This window comes from Dermacentor silvarum, chromosome 1 (assembly GCF_013339745.2).
Source record: "Dermacentor silvarum isolate Dsil-2018 chromosome 1, BIME_Dsil_1.4, whole genome shotgun sequence".
NCBI lineage: Eukaryota > Metazoa > Arthropoda > Arachnida > Ixodida > Ixodidae > Dermacentor > Dermacentor silvarum.
In genome coordinates this window covers 207,263,858-207,285,554 of record NC_051154.1, presented here as the reverse complement: position 1 = coordinate 207,285,554, position 21,697 = coordinate 207,263,858, and the positions used below count along the sequence as shown (strand labels likewise).

Sequence of the window (21,697 nt, the reverse complement as noted above, 5' to 3'; positions counted from 1 at the left end):
AAAAAAAAAATTAAGGAAACACAAAGCAACAGTGGTAACAGCTGCTCAAGAACTCAAGCCGCTCAAGCGTTACACACGACCGCGCTGACAGATAGCGCTTGCTAATCTCGACAGTTTCATCGACACGCTGCAGGCGAGTTTCAGAGCGTTTGTGTATGCCCAGCGGTTCGCAGAAAAGGGAAGCGCTTCTGTACAGTTCGTGTCGGTGGGTTCCTTTCTCGTTTGCTTTTGTGTCCGGTAGAATATTTCGCCACACCGAATCAACGTTTTTCTTAAATGCTGTGTTCTGTCTACCAACAAACGCCAGGTTCTTCGGTGCCAGAGCAGTCCACTGACAAACGCACTTTTGCTCAGTCTACGCGGCGACATGGCGAGCAAGGTCCCCCTTGTGACTCTTTCATCGGGGCACAAGATTCCTGCTATTGGCCTTGGAACTTGGAAGGTACAGAACATGTCTCGAAGAAATGGCGCGCTTTTTAAGTTGGACCATATAGGAGGCGTTGGTTGGACTGAGATGTGGTATACGAAGTCGCGGATAACCATATTTTGCCATTGCTAAAACTGTCATATTGCAGCATTGTTAACTACACAGAGGCCATATGTGTGTAAAACACCTGCTGATTGATTGTATGGAATTGTCATACAAGTATATGCTAAACACACGACTGACTTTTTCATTTTTAAACGTCATGTCTTAATTGCATAAAATTGTCGTACAACTTACAAGCATGCTAATATGAACTGCTGATACGCGCTTGACTCTTAAACGTTTTAGTGGGCTCTTTTCCTTGTGCTGTCAAAGAAAGACTCATGTATTCTTTAGTTTGCTAGGTTAAACTCGTAATTTAGGTGCACATTAAAGAACCCCAGGTGGTCCGGAGTACCCCACTATGGCGTGCCTAATAATTCACTGCATGCAGTGCAGCCTCTGCATTACTTCCTTCAGGTAGAAAAAAGCTGCAACCTGTAAGTTTATTTAGGGGTGACTTATGCTCAATCTGCATGGCCTTCCGCACGCTTGTTGACATGCGGAAAACTGCACATATCACACACAGGTGCACAGATTTCGGTTTACACTGCTCATGCACACCCAGTCTAAACCAAAATTTGTGCGCCCATGTGCGGCATGTGCAGTTTTCCACGTGTGCAGAAGGCCATGCGGATTGAGTGCAAGTTGCCCCTTATACTACTACCTTCTCTTGAAAGATGTAACCCGCCGTAGTGGTGTAGTGGCTTTGGCATTGTGCTGCTAAGCCTGAGAGCGTGGAATCAAATCCCAGCCGCGGCAGCCGCATTTTTATGGGGTCTAAATGCAAAAAACGCCCCTGTACCGTGCATTGGGTAAAGAACCCCAGGCGGTCAAATTTAATGCAGAATCCGCCACTACGTTGTGCCTCATAATCATATTGTGGTTTTGGCACATCAAACCCCAGAATTTAATTTTTTCAAACATGTCATAGTACAGGGTTTTTTGTGCAATATGTGTGATCATTGGGCAGCTTGCTCTGACACACTTGCCACAGGCTGCACATACAAGCACTGCACGGAATTTCTACTGCAAAGTTGGGCTTCTCTGCCACTGTACCTTAATTACAGCCATGCGGACATAGTTAGCATTTATGCATTTATGTCTGTTATGCCACCACACTGTGAAATTCTTGTTGCTATATCTGTGCATGCCAATTCTTCAAACAGCACCCTCATTGCCCTTGTCTTCTTTGTGGATGTACAAGAACAGAAAAACTATTTTGCGGAACAATGTTTCATGGGGAGAGGGCAGCATCTGTGGAAGCATCCAACTTTAAAGGGAAGCTGAAGAGGTTTTATAATTGCAAGATTTACGGTGGTTTGGAAGGCTGCCACCATATAATTAAATTCCTAAAGTTATTTTCTCAATAATGGAAGTAGCAGCTCGGCAATTGCCATTTAAATTTTCATCTCGCACTGGCTGCGAGAAAAATGTCACCCCAGGGGTCATGTGAGGGCTCTATTCAAATTGTGCGCCTCGTCGATACCGAGGATGTCGTCGTGATCGTCTTCGCAAACAGGTCCGATTAACAGGCCTGCGGCGTCTCCCACAGACGCTGCTGCTTGTTTGTGCTAAATTAGAGCGACTTGTGGGGACTTGTGGCCTGTTAAACTATGGTTTTCATATTCAAGGGGTGAAAACTATATTAATTCACTGTGACCTCACTTTTTGTTAGGTGCTGCAGCTTCTCTTTAGGGATTGCCACCGACTAACTGCAAGAATTTCCACGCCAGCTCCTTTTAATCTCATAGATTTTCGTAGCATCTAGTATGCACAAGTACTTGACTGCTAAACAATAAACAGAGGACTACATTCATGGAAGAGAAAATTATAGGCATAACATTAAAGAGAATGGAAGAGAGTAGCATGGATTAAAAAGTAAACACAGGCAGTTGATATTCTAGTTGAGATTAAGAGGAAGTGGAGTTGGGTAGGTCGTGTTAATGCATAGTGTCGATGACTGGTGTTCTTTCCAGTTAACAGAATGGATGCTGAGAGAAGGGAAACACAGCTGAGGGCAGCTGAGGATTAGCTGGTGTGATAAGGTTTGGAAATTTTCAGGCGTAGATTGGAGTTGACTTATGCGAGATAGGGTAATTAAAGATTGCTGGGAGAAGCCTTGGGGGGTGGGTCCTGCTGTGGACTTTAAATAGGCTCCTGCTGTTGATGCTATTGCATTGAAAAGCAAGCAGAGACTCAACCTGACAACTTTTGTGCACTTCAGAAAAGGGGCCCAGATGTACAAAACTGCTGTGAATTTGCAGCGGCAGACCAGCATTGCTAATGACATGATTCGGGTTCAGAATTAGAGTTTTACCAGTCTTTTAATCATTTTTGTTAGCATTAAAGGACTGTGGTCTGACCTTCATTCTCTCCACTAATAACCCGCAGCTTTCCACCAAAGTTTTCAAGGCATGATCTGGCAGTCTAAACTGATTTAGGTCTCCTCTTTATGTCCCTTTGAAAGAGATAAAAGTGCTAATGGAGATTAATGGATAATGATTAATGGTAAAAACAGTAAGACCCAGTAAGAAGTACAAACAAAATTTACATGCACCATATTTACAAAAAAGAGTGTAAAGGAATAAAACATGGGTATAAAATTTCTCTAGATGTGACAGAAAATTGATGTGATCCAGAGTATTGTACCATTACAAGTTGGCACAAGGTGGCACAGGTTGTGCTGTCGTTATGTGTTGCAAAAGGGAAGCATGAAGCTGGTGTTGGTATGAAAGGCATCTTGATGTGCATGTTGGAGTTTGATGTCATTCTCTAGGGTTGCAATGTCGGCTTGTTGGTAACGCATGTCCAATAGGTTTACGGTAGCGTGATTAAAAGACAGGACAAAAGAAGACACACAGGGACACATACAGTACTATGTGTGTGTCTTATTTTGTCCCATCGTTTAATCCCGCTCCCGTAAACCTAGTCATTCTCTACTTTGCTTTTAAATAAAGGATGTTTGTGCAGTGAATTTTGATCAGATGATTTGACATACCGGATGCCACATTTAATCTTTTATTCTCAGCTGATCCAACGACCCCATAAATTAAGGAGAGAGAAATTTAGTGTTGCGAAGACCTTATATCTGTGTGCTACTCTTTATGGCGCAGGAAGTGGAGGTTGACATAAGAGGAGCATGTCGCTGAATATTGCCAACATTTGTCAAGCCTCTTTCATATTTTTGTAGTATGAACATGGAAGATTTTCTGCAGTGCCTTATGCTGCAGCTGTGCCACAGTTTATGATCCCATGCACACACAAGTGTTTGAAGTCTGCAATGGAAATGTGGGACAGCACAGCTGGCTTCCACCGGAAAGGCATCGCTACAAAATACCGGCCCAGAGCCAGTATTTTGTAGCGATGCCTTTCTTGTTCCACATTGAGAAGTTTCAGTTTTGATGTTGTTTATTAGCTCCTGAATTCACACGTATTAACAAGCTCACAGAATTATAATTCACTCATTCAACTTGCTTAACTACTTATAAACCATTCAGATTCTAAAAATTGTTTATTAATTTGCAAATTAATACCTTCACCTGTGAATTGAAAAAAAAAATTTAATCAGCCGTGGGATATTATCCACCATACTTTGATTAAGTTATAGCATTTCATGCAAGCAAGCAAACCATTAATTTAATGCGGCAAGTGTCCCACATTCCCGCTCCTTTGCTCACCTAACTATGTGTGAACTCAGTATTATCTTGTGCACGCTTAAATTATGCTCTTCATTACTGAGCAATAAGCTAGTTAGGTGCAACATTTTGTTTTGCTCTGCTGTTGCGACAAATACATCGGTGTCATGACGGCCCATACACTGTCAAAGGAAAAGGTAAATTTGAGGTTGTTACGAACATTTTGCTAAGGGTGAGTGTGGCAGCCAAGACACGACAATCGTGCAAGGGCCACCTCTAGCACGGTACATGTTTGTATGATCATTGTGGTGTCCCCTGGCAGAGAGTAGCAAGCTAAAGGGTTGAACCTTAGGCCTGCCTCTCCGTTATATTATAGAGTTAATCTTTCACTCTCTTGTGTCCTGCTGCTTTGTTTCTGGTGGTAAATATAGAAGTTGCCTGTAAGGTCGTGAAAGTGATGAAATATTAAAATTTTTCATTACTTTACTAGGAGTGTGAAATAAAAATTAATTCATTGCAGTTAAAATTTATTATAGCATTCATATCACAATGGGAAAAAGAATAGAGTAAAAGTCTCACACAAGGTGATCAGCTTGAACTACACATTCACCTGTTGGCAGGAACCATTGGGATTTTGAGTTGTGTGTTTTTTAATGTGTAAATGCTCATGGGTCAAGCTTATATCCTGCTGAGGATAAGTAGGGACTACTGGGCTTAATATACTCTAAGAGTACACTCTTTAAGCTTAGTCTTGCTTGTTTACTAATTGGGGGATGGGGATTATGTGTGTGCAGAGGTGGGACGGTGCATTTCAAGTATCCTTAAAGCAGTTTATGCACCAGTCAACATCTGTTTTGTTTACAGTTCTGGCACTATAGTTCTGAGCACACATACCATTTTTCTAAACACCGCATACACATTGCCTTGCGACTAAACTGATGTGCTGTGTTCTTTTCACCCAACAGTCTCAAGTGGGTCAGGTGTATGAGGCTGTCAAGATTGCCATTGATGCAGGGTACCGGCACATTGACTGTGCATTTGCATACCAAAATGAAGAAGAAGTTGGAAGAGCAATTGAAGATAAAATTAAGGATGGCACTGTGGAAAGGAAAGACCTTTGGATCACTGGGAAGGTACGTACTGCTTGAAGATCCATACGGAATTTCATGGCTAGTGTGTGAATAATTTTTAAGTTCTTAATCTCTTAAAAAATTAAGTCCTTACTGAATGCTAAGTGTTATGCATAATAAAAATGAGAAGCAGTACTACTTTATTTGTATACGCAAGTTTGTGAAAAGTAGTGGAAGAAGTGCACAATGTGTGCAGTTGTTGGTGTGAGGATGGGAAGATCAGCACTATCACATGAGAAGAAAATAACAGCATGAACAAGGATGAAAGCATATAAAAAATTATGCCATCATTGTGATTTAAATAAAAGTTATGTATCCTCTACTGCTCACTGTAGACACCACCTTGGGTCTGAATCGCAATGAGTCCTCAAAAACATTCATTGGGGTTTATGGCGATACGAGAACTGCTCTCACAGATGCTGCAATATCAAATACTGCAAAGAAGGGAGACATTTAGTGAGGCCTTCCATATGCATTTTGGAAGCAGACATTTTTTTGTTCAATATGCGAGTGTTCTTCAGCACACTGATGGTGTATTAAAGCTATGCTAGAGTTGCAAGAGATATAGTGGAGGGCTGTGGAATAATTTTGGCTATCTGGCCACCTATGGGCTTGTAAATCTATGTAGATGAGAATTTTTGTATTCACTGGGAACTGAGTCGTCCCTCAGTGGGCACCTAAGCACATAATGGATAAAACTGAACATTGCAGTATTAATTGCTTCATGTTATAATTATTCCACAGTGGCCCTATTTTTTAGTGGACTGAGATGGAATGGGAATGTAATGAAATGGAATGACCAGAGTGAAACCTGAGCTGGCTTGCATTTGCCACCAGTCTTGCAAAAGCAGCAACTTATATATAAACAAAATACATCAGCCATGTAGGAATGACTACTAGTATTGCTAACTTGTATAGCTGATCACACTAAGCTTGCTTGCTTATACACTGAATAAATGTCTAGTTTACGGCTAGTTTTGGTTAACAACATTGACTCTTCTTATACTATCAACATTTTGCAAGTACCTGATAATAAAATCAGGTAATAAAATTATTCCTTAGAGATCCAAAAGTAGTGGCTCATACATTTTCTGCACTCATTAAATACAAATTAGCTCGATGTACAGTATATCAATCGCATTCATAACGAACATGTGATCATGAAATTGGCAGGACTGCTGCTATTTTGTAATCTGCATAAGGGCATTGGCACTATGCCTCAGGTGTAACAAGCACATGCAGACTCAAAGCTGTTACAACAAATACATGAGCTCTTCTCTCACTCGTCAATGATATTGACATTCTGAGTCATGCGCCAACCTTAGTTCTCACTGCCCACCAGGGCCGCAATTTTGTAGTGTTGCCTTATGACTGATTCTATACTAGTCTTATCGTCCACCGCTCACGGCCGGCTGATCCTGTTGATAACGTGAGCGGACCGTCGATCTGACCACTGACAAAGCGCGATAAATGCGAAAAGGCATTATTACCAGAAAGGCATCGCTACAAAATACCGGCCCAGTTAGCACATAGCACATTGGGGCTCATGCTTTTCATTGACATCCCTGCAGAAGTGATGAGAAAGTTAACAGGCAAACTGCTACACTGTTAGCACATACTGGCATTTCCTTCTGTGCATGATCTTAAGATGTGGAGGTAGCGTCAACTTCTAACCGTTTGGCTGAGCCAGTGTACCCTTAGCACAAAGCACACTGTTTAGTCCCATGTTTAGCACCTGCAGTTCCTTCAAGGGCTCTTGTTTTTGCTGAAATCCATGCTAATGGGCTCAAGTAATTTAAGCACTGTAGTTTCATGCTTTAAGCTTGGCATAGTTTGTGCAAGGTAGTAATAAATATTGACTGTAATGTGAATAATTATTACTTACTGTAAAATAATAATTATAACATTTGTGCTCTAACCAAACATCAGTTTTAGAAGACACAGAAGGAAATAATTCTAGGAAGCATGGTTTGTTGAAATCAGCAATATTGGCTATCAACCTTCAAAGATGAGAAGAGCTTTTGTACGAGATGAATGCTGAACTGACAAGGAAACACCTCAGAAAAGCAATTTATAGTGATTTAAAAGAAGCCCTTCTTATGAGAGCCTTGCAACAACTTTCTGTTTTTAGCACATTGGAGACTGCAATGGTGCAGAGTAATACTCACAATGGCTGTGCCCATCTGTATGTTGCCTTGCTCAGCTTTGATATAGTGGTATTGTTTTGCACCAGCAGTTGGTTCTACTACCATATATGTAATTTATGTGCCACATTAAAAAAATGTTGCAGGACCCCTCTAAGTGGTTTGCTAAAGCTGTTCAGTGACAGATTGATTCCATTTGCAAATTGTTCACATGCAAATAAAGGCATTGCTGCCTCAGAGCTGTGCACAAAGACATTGGTTTTGTTCAGGAAATTTAGGGATATCGGAATTGGATGACGGAAGCAAAATATGGAGCTTTTGTGAGCAAAATGTGAGTGTTTGTTGCCCGTGTCTGTTGCCCTCACCACGTCCATAAAACACCATATGCAGCAGTGTTCTTATAGATCAGCATTTGTCTACAATAAACAACTTAAAACTACAGTTAGTTCAGGCTGAAGTTCGTTTAGGATGGTATACAACAGTCATCGTAAACTGATATCTTTTTTTAGTCATTACTTTAAACACACTGCAGGCTCTGTATGATTAAAATAGTTACTGCACTGGTATATGAATGAATAATGTTGCAACGTTTCAGTGCTGGAACACTTACCACAGCAAGGACAAAGTGTTTGAGTGCTGTGAATTGTCTCTGAAAAAGCTGCGCCTGGAGTACTTTGACCTATATCTCATGCACTGGCCAATGGGCTACCAGGTGAGAGTGAAAAGAAGTCTCGTGCAGTTGTAGATATTTGGGACATAGTTTCTAAAAGTAAGCAAATTTTGTGTATTAAATGTTTGTTTTGTGATGAAGTCTCCTTTGTTGTTAGCATTACATATAAAATGCATCACAACTTAGCACAATGCTATCACTATTCAGATCCTTGTATGGTTATTTTCTGTACATTTTGATTTGAGAAAGTAGGCATATCCTTTATCTTGGAATATTTTAAAGTGTTTGCAACACCTGTCATGGTCCAAAGAGGAGCATGTTCTTGCAGTGATGTGCTATAAGTTTAATCCCCACTCAAGGTCTTTTTGCATCTTTATAAAAGCTGCAACTTAAGTAGGCATTGACCCTTTTCTTTATCTTTTCCTCCCAATTTGAGAGGGTTGTCGCAAAGAATAGCAAATGGAGCAAATTTTACAAAACTGTGCAAACCCATTTCAGCCAGATACTGCAAGAGAAACGTGAAAACTTATTGTCCATTAGCCATCTGGCATTCTTCTTATGTTGGTCAGTCTATATTTGGATAGTCCTAAGTGTCCTTTCACCGTTAGTTTCGATTCAAGGGCATGTTCATAGCAGATACACTGAAGATACACAGGCAGAAGTTTGTGTGTCACATGGTCTTTGGATGTTGTGCACCAGCTCTAAGTGATGGCAGGTGTTAGGGCTGTCCTGGCCTGAACCCTCCATAGAGGGACTTCCTCCAGTTGATAACTGGTATGGAGAAGAAAACAACAGCAATACGGCATCAAGTCAATGGTTCTTGTAATCGCTAACAATTTTGAAAGTAACTTTCAGCAATAATTACCTACTTCCCTGCAAGCAGTTTCCTGCTGGAACTGAACCTTCTGTGATCTTTCAACTTTCTTGCTTCTTGTGTGATAGCTTGCAATGCCATCAGCTATTTTACTCAATTTCATGCTTATTCTCTCAGAGGTCACATATTGCAAGGCTTCTAGATGGCTTGAGAATATTTGTGGCAGTGTTGTCTAAGGGCACACCTAATGGTCATTGGTGCTAATGCTGTTGCCTTTTCTGCAGGAAGGTGGTGATATGTTTCCTCGTAATGAAAGTGGAGATTTCATCTTTAGTGATGTAGACTTCCTTGAAACTTGGGAGGTAAGTGTAGAAGCTCGATCATCAGAGCTGGTCAGCTCTACATAATGGTCATTACTTACCCCTTTCTTTGTACTGTCATGTTTTTGTACAGGCCTTGGAAGAATGTGTGGGAAAAGGGCTAGCGAAGAGCATTGGTGTTTGCAACTTCAACAAAGACCAGCTACTTCGTCTCCTAGAAGCAGCCAAGATAAAACCTGCAAACCTGCAGGTTCGTGCATTTAAGTTGCATCATGGAAACATGGTTTAATTACAGAATTGAAACCAGCAAATGCTCAAGAAATGTCCATTTAGTAGGAATCCTTAGATTACAGCAGTTATTAATTTTCGAAAATTCAGATTTGTTTAGTTTGACATTCATCTTCACGCCTGTAGCCAAAAATATGGGTGTTCCTTGTAGCTTCTTCTTCTCAGTGCATAAGGAAGGCTGTAGGCACTGTAGGAAGATGCTGTATGAAACACAAGTGTGTTTGGAACTTTTTTGAGGTGCATATCTCAGAACTGATCCTGGTTTCAGCACTCCTATTAAATGGACATTATTTGAGTGCTCACTGGCTTTAAATCCACAATTACATGTGTGCTAAGTTATTCATAGAAAAGTTAGTTAATTTAAGCTATTTTGAAGAGCTAGTTGCGGTTATTGCTTACTTTTTTTTATGTGCACAGCTACAAGTAATGTTTTGCCAAAAGAAAACAATTTTTCTCTGCTGCACCATTTTTTCTTTGTTTTCCTACTTTTCTCCTTTTTTTCTGCCTTTCATTGCATTTTGGCTTGTGGTCTGTTATGGAAAGATTTAAGAATGTCTTCACTGAAACACCTGGTGCAGAGGTGTGCCTTCTACAGAGCTTCATGTACAAGACAACAAAGATACAATAATTGCACCTTTTTGTATTTAATAATAAGTGCTTTTGATTAAGGTAATTGTGTTTCCGTGTAATGAGTGTCATCCACATGTATGTAGAATGTGCAAGTGGAACACCTGCTTTTAGAATGAAGCCTTCAAGCTCAGTAGACTTAAACACACTTGTTAGTTTGTTCACAATTTTGCATGTGCCATCTGCCATTAGCCACTGCTTGAGACAACTTAATTTACCCGCCGCGGTAGCTCAGTCAGCTAAGGCGTTGCGTTGCGCTGCTGAGCACGAGATCGCGGGATCGAATCCTGGCCGCGGCGACCGTATTTCGATAGAGGCGAAATGCAAAAACGCCCGTGTGCTTGCGTTGTAGTGCACGTTAAAGAACCCCGGGTGGTCAAAATTAATCCGGAGCCCTCCACTATGGCGTGCCTCATAATCGGAACTGGTTTTGATACGTAAAACCCCAGGAAGAAGAGACAACTTAATTTGAGCATGTGGATGGGCTGGCCACTATTGCTTGTGCATTTTGTTCTGAAACTGGCTTTCATGGCTTACTTTATTCATGACATCATCCTAACCTCACTGGTTGCCAAGCTTTAAAGTGAAGTCATTCCTTGTCACTTCACATGGCTTCATCATGCTTATCACTTCACATAGATTCCGGCGTAGCTCACTGCCAGAATCTTTGCTGCACATGGGTCAGTGCAACTAGCAACGGCCTGCCAATCAGACTCTTCTAGCTCGTAATAAAAAATTCTGAGCCCAGTGACCTGTAGTAAAGGGTGCAAATGCATTCTACAGCACACTGTTTTCCTGCTGTAGGCTAGAATGTGGCTGGCCGGAAGCCTTTGTCAGAAGTACACAGGCCACTCTACATGCCCAGATCTGTTGTTGCTGGGATCCATGATGGTGCTTCAGCCGCACTCTTAGTTGTCTAAAGAATCTCTAGAGAGTCAACATGATAGCACCCTTCATAGTCAAAGCATTGGAGCACCAGGGATGCTCTACAGTTTGCTTGGAGTCTGCTCCAGTCATGCATGCTGCAACCTGTGTGCATTTGGCAAAGGTTCAGAGAAGGCTAAATTAGTGCAACAAACTGAGTGGTTGTTTTCGTCGATCTGCCCTGATGTTATCATGAGTGATTTAGCCTGACTTTTTCAACTACCACATATCCTGAGATAGCTAGATGGTGCATTTATGCTTGCATTTAAAGTGCTTTGGACTTTGTGGATTGTTTAGCTTTCTACACCTCTTCTTTCACTTATTGTGATTATTTTTGTGCATTTCTAGATTGAGTGCCATCCCTACTTGAATCAGAGTGAACTGATTGACTTCTGCAAAAAGCACAACATCTCTGTTACTGCCTACAGCCCCTTGGGTTCCCCTGATCGCCCATGGTAATCTGAATTATGCAATTGTGTGAGGGATTGTTTTTCTTATTTTCACAGTTAGTGCCCAATGACGACTAACAAAAACGTGCACTATTGCCAGAGAAGCTTTCGGTGCATTAAGTGCCTGCATTCAGTGAAGGAAAACATTTGTACAACTTATACTACTCTGTTGTGCACTCTTGTATGCATTTCTGAGTATATGTTATCCGAGATAGTGGCAGCAATTAGTCATGTGTATTTCATCGTGCTATACTTACCTCTACTTAAACATATACCACTAGTTATTACTGCATATTTGATAAATTAATTGCTGTGGGATGATGAAAGTGGATCATACAGTGGGTCGCCGGTGAACAATTTTAATTTGCTTGATATATTTATGGGTTGTTCCCTTATTAAATGCATTTAGCAAAACGGTTTACAAATACATTTTGACAAATATCCACAGTTAGATTTGCTGGCATAGGTCATGATTGTTGTATTTCTTGTACATTCGAGTCCCGCTACAACGAAATTCACGGGACGTGCGAAAAATTTCATTGTGGAGGAACTTCGTTGACGCGAAATAAGCATGTATATATGTACGCCAAATGGCAAAGCCGCGAACGAAACCGAAACCATCGTCTGGAAAACCTTCGCAATGGTGTGGGGGGCTAAGGTTGAGACGTGCCGAAGGCGGTCAATAAAGTGTCAATTTCACGACAGAATGTATTTCGCGCCGCTGTTACAGCATTTTTCGTACACTGCGGCCGACACTTCACTCAACGCGCGTGCCCGGCCGGTCGCGAAACACTCATTTTGCGGCACATGCACCGTAGCAATGAAGCGGTTTGAATTATCACAATTTCATTGCATATTTAAAACAATGTCGACTAACTTGGCAAGCTTGCGCTTACCGGAAGTTTTATTTCCAGAAGTCGGTCAGCCTGGATTTCTTACGCTTCACGGCAAGCAAAAGCGTTATGCGCGAGCCTCACAGTCTGTTAAAAGATCCATCGCAATGTCATTGTCATGGGCTCTGATAACTTTTAAGATGAGGTCAAAAGGATCCATTACTTTCGAAGCAGTTGCCGGAGTCAGAGTGTCTAGCGGGTTGTCATTTTCCCCAAACGACGAGATGTTGGCATCATGTTGACAACAACGGCTGCAGCGTGGTCCTCATCTTCAAAGCGATCTGTGATGTAGGCAAAGTGCATCTAGTGCCGGTAGAGTCGTGTGCTTTCGACGTTTAGTTCGCGTTGAAGCGCGAGACAGCACGGAGGTCAATTCGCTCGCTGCTATTGCCGCGCCTCCTCTCACTCCAGCGTGTTGACGCAGTTTCCGCGGTCATCGAGCGAGATGTGTTCATGTTTACCTGTGCGCGCGTGACACCGTGATTGGTAATTTAGTTCGTAAGCGAATGTTTATAAGTATATACGGCCGATAAAACTGCGATCCTTAGTTCGTATAGCTGTCTACTAATCTGCTATCGCAATCGATGCTTCACCTTTCGGGCGAAACTGCAAAATTTTTTCCTTACGCTTTCTGCCTCGGCGATCATATGTGCCTCCTCCTCGAGAGAGAGATAAATTTACGCTTCTTCGTTGGCGTAGCCATTTCGACCGGACACACACAGCACAGAAAACGGCAGCGATTGTGGTGATCCCGTGTGGTCTCGCGCAGGCGCGTGCTGACCATGCACGGCTATGAATTGCAGTGGCGTAAATCGGTACTTTGAACTTGATTTCGTTCATGAAAACCTCCTTCAAGCAGACATACAATCGTCACAGCTTTGGAAGGGCCTTCTAATTTGACCACTCGGCAGTTCCAACTTCATTTCAGTGCCAGATTCGTTTGCGAAAAGTTCGTTGAAGCGGAAATACCGAATAAAACGCCTTCTTTATGAAGAGACTTCTTTTCTGTTACTTTCTATGAGCAGCTAACGGGGAATCGTAAAATCTTAGTTGTGGCGGAAATTTCGTGGTAGTGGCATTCGTTGTAGGGGGATTCGACTGTAGTTTTATGAGTTATAAAATCGTGCTGCCCAAACATCAAGCAGACACTGGTCGTGAAAAACTTTTGATAAATTAAAGACAGATGTAAGAATGTAAGGATTTTTTTTTATTTTCTCCCTTGTTTTGGTCTTTTTCGACAGTGTTTGATGATTTAAAGCTGTATAAACTGTGTACTATGTAATGGCGTTGCTGACCACTATTAGGTATATGCTAAATTAGGAGCTCCTTTACAGTCATAAGAACGCTTATATCTGCAGAAGAGCTGTGATACTTATAATAAGAGTGGAAAAATATCATTCCAAGGGTATACAGTTAAACCTGGATATAACGAAATTGACAAATTCCCCCAAAACTTCATTATAAAGAGGATTTCTTTATATGCAGATTCGGCACGAAAATTCTAAAAATAAACGTTTACCGGATTTACTCGATTCTAACGCGCCCTCAGTTGTAACGCGCACCCGTTTTCTGTTTTCGTCGAAGCACTCATCCTCGGAATGTCACACCAGGTACCGGATGCGTGGACGCGTGTCGTTTCGCACAAGCGCGAGGCATCGGAAACGAAGAGCGAGCGTCACGATGGCATCGTAGCGTCGTATAGTGTTACAGTAGAACCTCGCTGTTACGTTCCCGGGGCTGCGTTTTCCCGGCTGTTATGTCGTTTTCGACCGGTCCCGGCACAGCTCCCTTAGAACTCAATGCATTGGTAACCCCGCTGTTGCGTCGCAACTGTGCGACCGTTCCCGCATCATACGTTGCGAACTGCCACACCGCGCCGGCCCGAGCGCCCATTTTGACTTTTCATGTCGCTTGGCTTGGTGGCTTGACGATGGCATTGGCCGCCCAAAGTGCCGGCGACAACTATGATGTATTTTCGGTTTTCGCCAGCAAAAGTATGGCCCTTGAGATCCGTATTTGCTATATAAAGATCGTGTCCATGACGTGTTGTGGCCCTAAAATTAGTTTTGGCTCATAGATATTCCGTATATAAGGGTACGGCCACGCTAGCGGCAAAAAACGCGCGCGTCATTCAGCAAGCGGCAAGTTGCCGCGCGTCAGCGCGATAAGATCTCCCGCGCTCTCCTAACGAGCGAGCAACACCGCGAGCGCTCCTTGTTTCATGCGAGAGGCGACAATCGTCGATTGAAAACCCGGCGCGGACCGGCGGCGTTCCGGTTGTGATGGCTCCGTGACGTCACCCTCGTCGCTCTTGATTGGCTCTTCATCTCGCGGCACGCGGCATTTGCCGCAGAACCCATTTCGCGCGGCATGCCGCAAGACCCCCGATTCCTGCCGCTTTTGCCGTGCGCGGCATGACACGTTGCCGCGCGTTCTTGCTCTGTGTTTTTGCCGCTAGCGTGGCCGTACCCTAAAGTCCGAGGGCGATAACGCAGTCGCCGCGCGCCATGTGCTGTATGTGCGAGTGAAAACGTGCGAGGGGAGCCGACGACCGCGTCTAAATCTCGCGCACGCAAGAAAAGCAGGGAGGAAGCGCGCCTTTTTCTGTTGCGCTCGAGGCACCGGCGAGGGAGCGAGGGGGGAGGGATAGCGGGGCGGTGCGCGGTCGCGCAGGCTGTATCTTGAAAGCTATCTGCATTGGGGCAGAGTCTAGACAGTGTAGGTGTGTCGGCGGCTCGTAGCTTTCTGCGTGCTGTGTGTTCTCGGCGCTTAGTTTGCGTTGAAGCGATAGACAACAGCACGAAGGTCACTTCGCTCGCTTCTCCAGCGGCGCTTCCACATGCCGCCAGCGTTTGACAGCGCGTGTCCGCGCTCATCGAGTCTGATGTGCCACAGCGTGTACCAGCGCTTCGGCAACATCAGCTGGAAAAGGAGAGAGTGCCGGCTTGGCGGGCTAGGCCAGCTGCAGCAAGCGGCAGGATCAGATTTGAATGAAGGGAGGGGGAAAGGTCACGCCCGCGGCGGCAAGATCGCCGGGTCGAGGGATGCAGGGCCGCCTCGCACACGCACGCACACGTGCGCTCGCTTCGCATTCCATCGCGGCGAAGCTGCTTCCGGTTGCTGCTCGCGCAAAAATGACAAAATTTGGGGCGAAATCTCTAGGTGGTCGGAGGGGAAAATTTGTTATATCGAGGTGGTCTCCCGCTGCCACTTCGTTACGTAGAGGTCTCAAATACATGTGCTTCTATGGAGTAACAGCGGGGAATCGAAAAACTTCGTTATATCCAGGAATTCGTTATATGGAGGTTCATTATAAGCAGGTTTAACTGTAGCATTTTCCAGGGTAGGTCAATAGTGGTAGGCAATATAACACATTCTGCCTAGGAAACTATTTGTTTAGGGCCGTGGTGAACACAAAACTAAAGCACTGGCATTATAATACGTTGTGCCTCATAAACTATTTGTTTAGGGTGTGGAGAAACCAAAACTAGAGTCGTGACAAAAGACAAGTAGTTAGAACAAGTTCTTGCCGAGCATCTACTTTTTGGGGCATGCTCACGGCACATGATCCCAGCAGTCTGTCGCCATCTTCAAAGATACATCATATGGGCACTGCATCTTTGTGACATCGGTGTGTAAACAAGGTCTCAAACATGTCATGTTCATTCCTTACCAAGGCATGCTATGCATTTCGATGGGAGCGAAATGCGAAAACACACGTGTACTTAGATTTAGGTGCACATTAAAGAATCACGGGCGGTCCAAATTATTCCGGAGTCCTCCACATTAAAGAATCACGGTCGGTCCAAATTATTCCGGAGTCCTCCACTACGGCGTGCCTCATAATCAGATCGTGGTTTTGGCACGTAACACCCCATTTTTTTTTTTTTTTTAATTTAGGGCTGACTACCGTATTTACTCGCATAATGATCGCACTTTTTTATCAGATAAATTGACGCAAATTTAGGGGTGTGATCATTACGCGGGGTAAATTTTCCTCAAAAAATTTGGAGCACAGAAAACGCCAACAAGTTGTGGGTCAGAATGCTTACGATAGCTATCATGAACATAACCAAAAATAGAAGTTGAGTAAGGCTTACCTTTGTAATAAACGCACACATTACGTAGGCACTACATGAATTGCACATTGCCCTTTTATTTTACATTATCACTTTAGTCTGAGTCTGATTCTTCACTGTTGTCGGCGCAAGATTCATTGTCGGAATCGGCAGTGTCATCGCTGGGGGCATCTTCGCAGTCCCACAGAAAGTCGTCTTCTGTCCCATCCAGCGCATTAGATATGCCGGTCTTCTTGAAGCTCTTGACCACTACCTCGTCAGAGATACCGCTCCAAGCTTCTACGATCCAGGAGCAAAGCACCTCCACAGACGGCCTTCGGATTTTTCCGCTCGGCATCAAATCGTGTTCGCCCGCCGCCCTCCACTCCGCGTACAGTTTTCACATTGTCCTTGAATGGTTTGTTCACGGACACGTCGAGAGGCTGTAGCAGCGACGTCAGACCCCCAGGGATCACTGCAATGTCCGTGCGTAGCTCCTTAAGTTCAGCACGAACACTATCCACAAGATGGCCTCGGAAACTGTCCAGTACGAAGCGAGGGAAGCAGAAGCGCTCCTGGTCTTCGTCCCCAAACAGTCTTAATCCAATCGACTATCAGTTCTGCTGTCATCCACCCCTTTACTTGAGCACGGATGTGGATGCCACGGGGAAAGTTTCCCTTCGGAATAGTTTTCCTTTTCAATATTGCATATGGTGGCAGCTTCCGCCCGTCTGCCGTCACTGCGAGCTTTACGGTGCATCGCTGCTTCTCTGCACGGGAAGTTTTGATTAGGACACTCCGAGCACCCTTCTCGTTCACTGTTATGTTTCGGGGCATGTCGAAAGTCAACGGAGTTTGGTCGGCATTCCCTATTTGCGACAGGAGGAAGCCGTTCTTTTCAGGGATCCTTCTTACGAAGCGATGAAAATCTATCATCTTGTCTTCATAGGCGGGCGGGAGCTGCTGGCACAACGACGTCCCTCCGCCTTAGTGAGAGTCCATTTCGTCGCATGAAGCGAGTTGTCCAACCGGAGCTGGCGCGGAAGTCTTTTGCAGCGATTCCCAGCTTCCTGGCTATTGTGCGTGCCTGTGTCTGTACCATTTCCAATGATACGGCACAAGCATCCTTGCGCAGGTCCTTCACGTATTCGAGGCCAGCCTCCTCAACGTGAGGGAACTTGCCTGTTTTGGGTCCGCGGAAAGTCCGGCGAGTCCTTTGAGTAGTCATCAGCTTCTCTCGCTGTTTCTTCCAATACCGTATTTGGATTTCATCAACGCCGAAATGCCTGCCGGCAGCACGGTTGCCATGCTCCAGCACGTAGTCAATAGCCTTGAGCTTGAAGGCGGCCGTAAAACTCGCATACTGCTCCATGGTGGAACGGCACACAAACACAATGCACACCGCCGCCTTGCAAAATGGCGATAAGCCGATAACGCGGTAAAAACGCGGTCACGCGGTGTCCATGGGAACGCGTCGAAAAGCGTTTGCTGCGGGATGACAAGAGATCAACCAACAGGCGGCTGCCGCTGTAGCAGTGCGGGACATCAAAACAAAAATGGCGGCGGATGGAGCAAGCCGAACTATATTTTAGTTCACTTATAGCCGAACCAAGCGGAACAATTTTTTTTTTTTTTTCTCGAGAGTACATCACGTGCATTGAAGCAGTTTCTTTCGTATCAATAATGAATAATATCGTTAATATCGGCAAGTCTGTGGCAATAACGTAGCCATGTCCACTTTGAGGGGACAGAAACAGGTGGGCACGCTCAGCTGCCACTGACATAAAAACTCGTGGCGGGCATGCTGCAAAAACTGCGGTATTTGTCTTAACTACAATCCTAATAGGGCATGTTCCCGCTAAGGGTGGGCGAATATCTTGTCTGTGTTACAAGCGCCGGCGTATGAATAGGGTACACTTCTACCGTATCATCGTAAACGTGACTATTGTCGTTGCTGCTCGCGCTTTGTTGCTGCCCTCGAATGCAGGCGAGAGGAATTAAGAGGCGCTTTTTTTTAATTCTTTTTTTTTTTACCACAACCATTATAAAGGAAAGTTTGGCTGTAGATTATTTTTTCTTGAAGTGCAGAAAATGATGAAGGGAATGAAATGGGACATCTGCTTAAGAATCTGTCTGGTGCGTGCAGTCCGCTTGGCAAGTCTTGAGTCGTTTGCGTAGCATTCGACAGATGGTAAGCACGATCATCATCAGCTAGACTTGGCTGCGGCAAGTTCTGGGTGCGATCATTACGCGAGAAATAAAAAAATCTAATTTTGACGACAAAATTCAGGGGTGCGATCATTACGCGAGTGCGATCATTACGCGAGTGCGATCATTATGCAAGTAAATACACTAATGCCCATACTTTCATTTCCACCGTATGCAGTTAGTGTGACATCAGCATAATTTTTGCTCATACACTTAAATTAGTGTCTGCATCTCCTTTAGTGACCAGATTCGTAGCCACATGACATGGTACTCTCAAGTAATTGTACACATGGAGTGTTCTTAGTTTCCCTGTGTTTTATTCCGTGAGCACTGTACATGTGTGAACTTCCAAAGCACTTCTTGATCATCAAAGCTATCTCGGTATATTCTAACAAAAATCTATTCTCATTTTCTTAATTGTTTAATAGGCCCCACAAATATGACAGAAAATTTGTTAAATTCTATTTCTTCACTACAGGAAATTCTGCTGATGAGTATCTTTATGAGCATTCACATTTCGTGCGTGTGCATTTCATAGGGCAAAGCCAGGAGACCCACTTCTCATGGAAGAGCCTGCAATCAAGGCCATTGCTGAAGCCCATGGGAAAACTCCTGCTCAGGTATATAGATGTCCCCTTTGTGTTCATAGCATTGGCATTCTCATACGAAACTTCAGTATTTATACACCATTCTGCCTTTCTGGGTTAAGGGGGGACGCGGCTTTCGCACCGCGAAAAATGGCTAAAAAATCAATTTTTTCAAAATAACATTTTCAGTTTCTGTAACTCTTATTCTATCTGATTCCGAAATATCACTGAAAACGAAGTAGAAGTGCTCTAAAAAAATTGTTTTATCAGCCAAGGTGCCGAAAAATTTCGCGGAAATCGCGAACGAACGGAGTTTTTCAAGCCACGATATCTCCAGAACGGCGCAGCCGAGCGCCGCCATCTTGGCCTCGTTGGAAAGTGTATTTCTCCGTCTTCAAATTTGCTGCTTCAGCTATCTCCCCCATACAGAAACAAGCACACAAAAAGCAAATGATTAAAGGACATGCCGGAGCCACCGATTGGCCGCGCCCGCCACGTGACTCCAGCGCGGTTCGCCATTGGTCCGGTGCTCGCTTCGCGATGGCGTCGTCTGCACCGCTTGTTGCGGTCTCCTCGTGAGCACTGGAGTTTCCGTAATCTCGACGAGTGTTAGAACGGGCGCTACGCGGACATTGCAGTAGCGTGGCCGATCCCACTTTTTATGGACGTCTCAGACCCGCGGCTAAGCATTCCGAGCATCGGTGACGTGGACTTCGCGACCAAGCTTCGGGCACGGAATTCTCTTACACGCGGTGAAGCCTTTCACGCGTAGGCGTCTCCGACTCGGCGATCAAGCACATCGCGCGCGGACTTCTCGGATCCTTGCCTAAGCATTTCGTGCATTGGTGCCTCCGACTGCGCGAATAAGCACATCGAGTGTCGACTCCTCGAGCTCGCGGCTACGGATTTCGCGCGTCGGTACATCGCTCAGCGAGTGTCGACTCCTCGGACCCGCGGCTAGGCACTTCGCGCGTCGGCACTGCAAGCGTCGACTCCTCGAGCCTGCGGCTAGGCATTTCGCGCGGCGGCACCTCGGACTGCGCAACTTACCTAATCGAGCGTCGACTCCTCAAGCCCATGGCTAGGCATTTCGCACGTCGGCACATCGCACTTCGAGTGTTGACTCCTCGGACCCGCGGCTGGGCACTTCGCGCGTCGGCACTTCGCGCGTCGACTCCTTGAGCCCGCGGCTAGGCATTTCGCGCGTCGGCCCCTCGGACTGCACGACTAAGCTCGTCGAGCGTCTATGCTTTGGACCCGCGACCAGGCATTTCGTGCGTCAGCACCTCGGACTGCGCGACTAAGCTCGTCGAGCGTCTATTCCTCGGACCCGCGACCAGGCATTTCGCACATCGGCACCTCGTACCCGTGACTTAGCACATCGCACGCCGACTCTATTATCATAATGCCACGATATCTTGTAACAATACCTATCATACCACCCCTTCATAAAGAGAACCTCATCATGAGCTCTGCTCACTAGGCCGCTTGAGCTGGCACAGGCACCTGGCTGCAGAAGTGAGGCATGATACAAAAGTACAGGCAGGAAAGCACCTAGCAGCTGCATTGCTGCCTATCTATCAGTGGCTCACCTAACCTCCATAGCCATTGTCAATGGAAGATGATTCAGAAGGCCGCTGAGAGCCTTCATTCAGTAACATGGTCGATTCTACCAAAAGAAAACAATGGCTCACTGACTGCACTAGAGACTGCTATCAGTGAGGCAGTCTGCAAGTACAACGCTAGAACTACTGTATATTTATGCCCACATAGTTCTGCACCTCACTTGGTTTGAAACCCAGGCACCGTGCTCTTTGTAGAGCAGCAGTAAAGAATGTCATACAAACATGAAAAAGGCAGAATGAAGGCACAGCAGACTAGAGGCCACATGTCCAAGAAGCCCCACATCACAAAACACATCAAATATTACAAATTTGGTGCTTTTTAGAGAACTGAAGAGAAGGTGAAGCTTTGAGAGCCATTTTCTCAAAACTATTTTTTCGCCTTTCTGCTCAGTTTCTGGAGCTGATTACTTCATTACCGTTCAGCCTATTTTTATTGTTTTTTTTTTTTGTTGTTTTTTTTTTTTTTTTTTTTTTTTGTTGTCGCGTTCCTTGAACTACAGTGCAGGTCGAGACAGTCTCGCATTTTTATCTTTTTATAAATTTATGGTGTGGCTATTCGTTCACCCCGAAAGTGTGCTTGGTGCGAAGGCAACTTGAAAAATGACTATCTAAAAATTTGTGTTGCGAAAAAAAAAAAGTAAAACTGTCGCGACCTTCAGCACGCATTGAGCTATGCAGTCAATACTCAACGAGCCTTCCATCAAGTTTTTTAAGCTCCCAGGCCCTCCAGAAAGTTCGAGAGAAAAATTCTGCTCAATAAAATGTTCTCAAGGTATCACTCTAAAACTTTATGGAA

At 44.5% G+C, this 21,697-nt stretch overlaps 1 protein-coding gene across 1 annotated transcript; it reads left to right on the top strand.

Moving 5' to 3' along the window:
* The first annotated feature begins 262 nt into the window (after positions 1–262).
* On the top strand, positions 263–21,251 carry LOC119436631 (aldo-keto reductase family 1 member B1-like). The gene is made up of 8 exons (XM_037703557.2): positions 263–442; positions 5,130–5,297; positions 8,034–8,150; positions 9,207–9,284; positions 9,376–9,492; positions 11,430–11,536; positions 19,228–19,330; positions 21,225–21,251. Exons 1-8 carry the CDS (start codon positions 368–370, stop codon positions 21,249–21,251), a joined length of 792 nt encoding a protein of 263 aa, XP_037559485.1. The 5' UTR covers positions 263–367.
* The last annotated feature ends 446 nt before the right edge of the window (positions 21,252–21,697 follow it).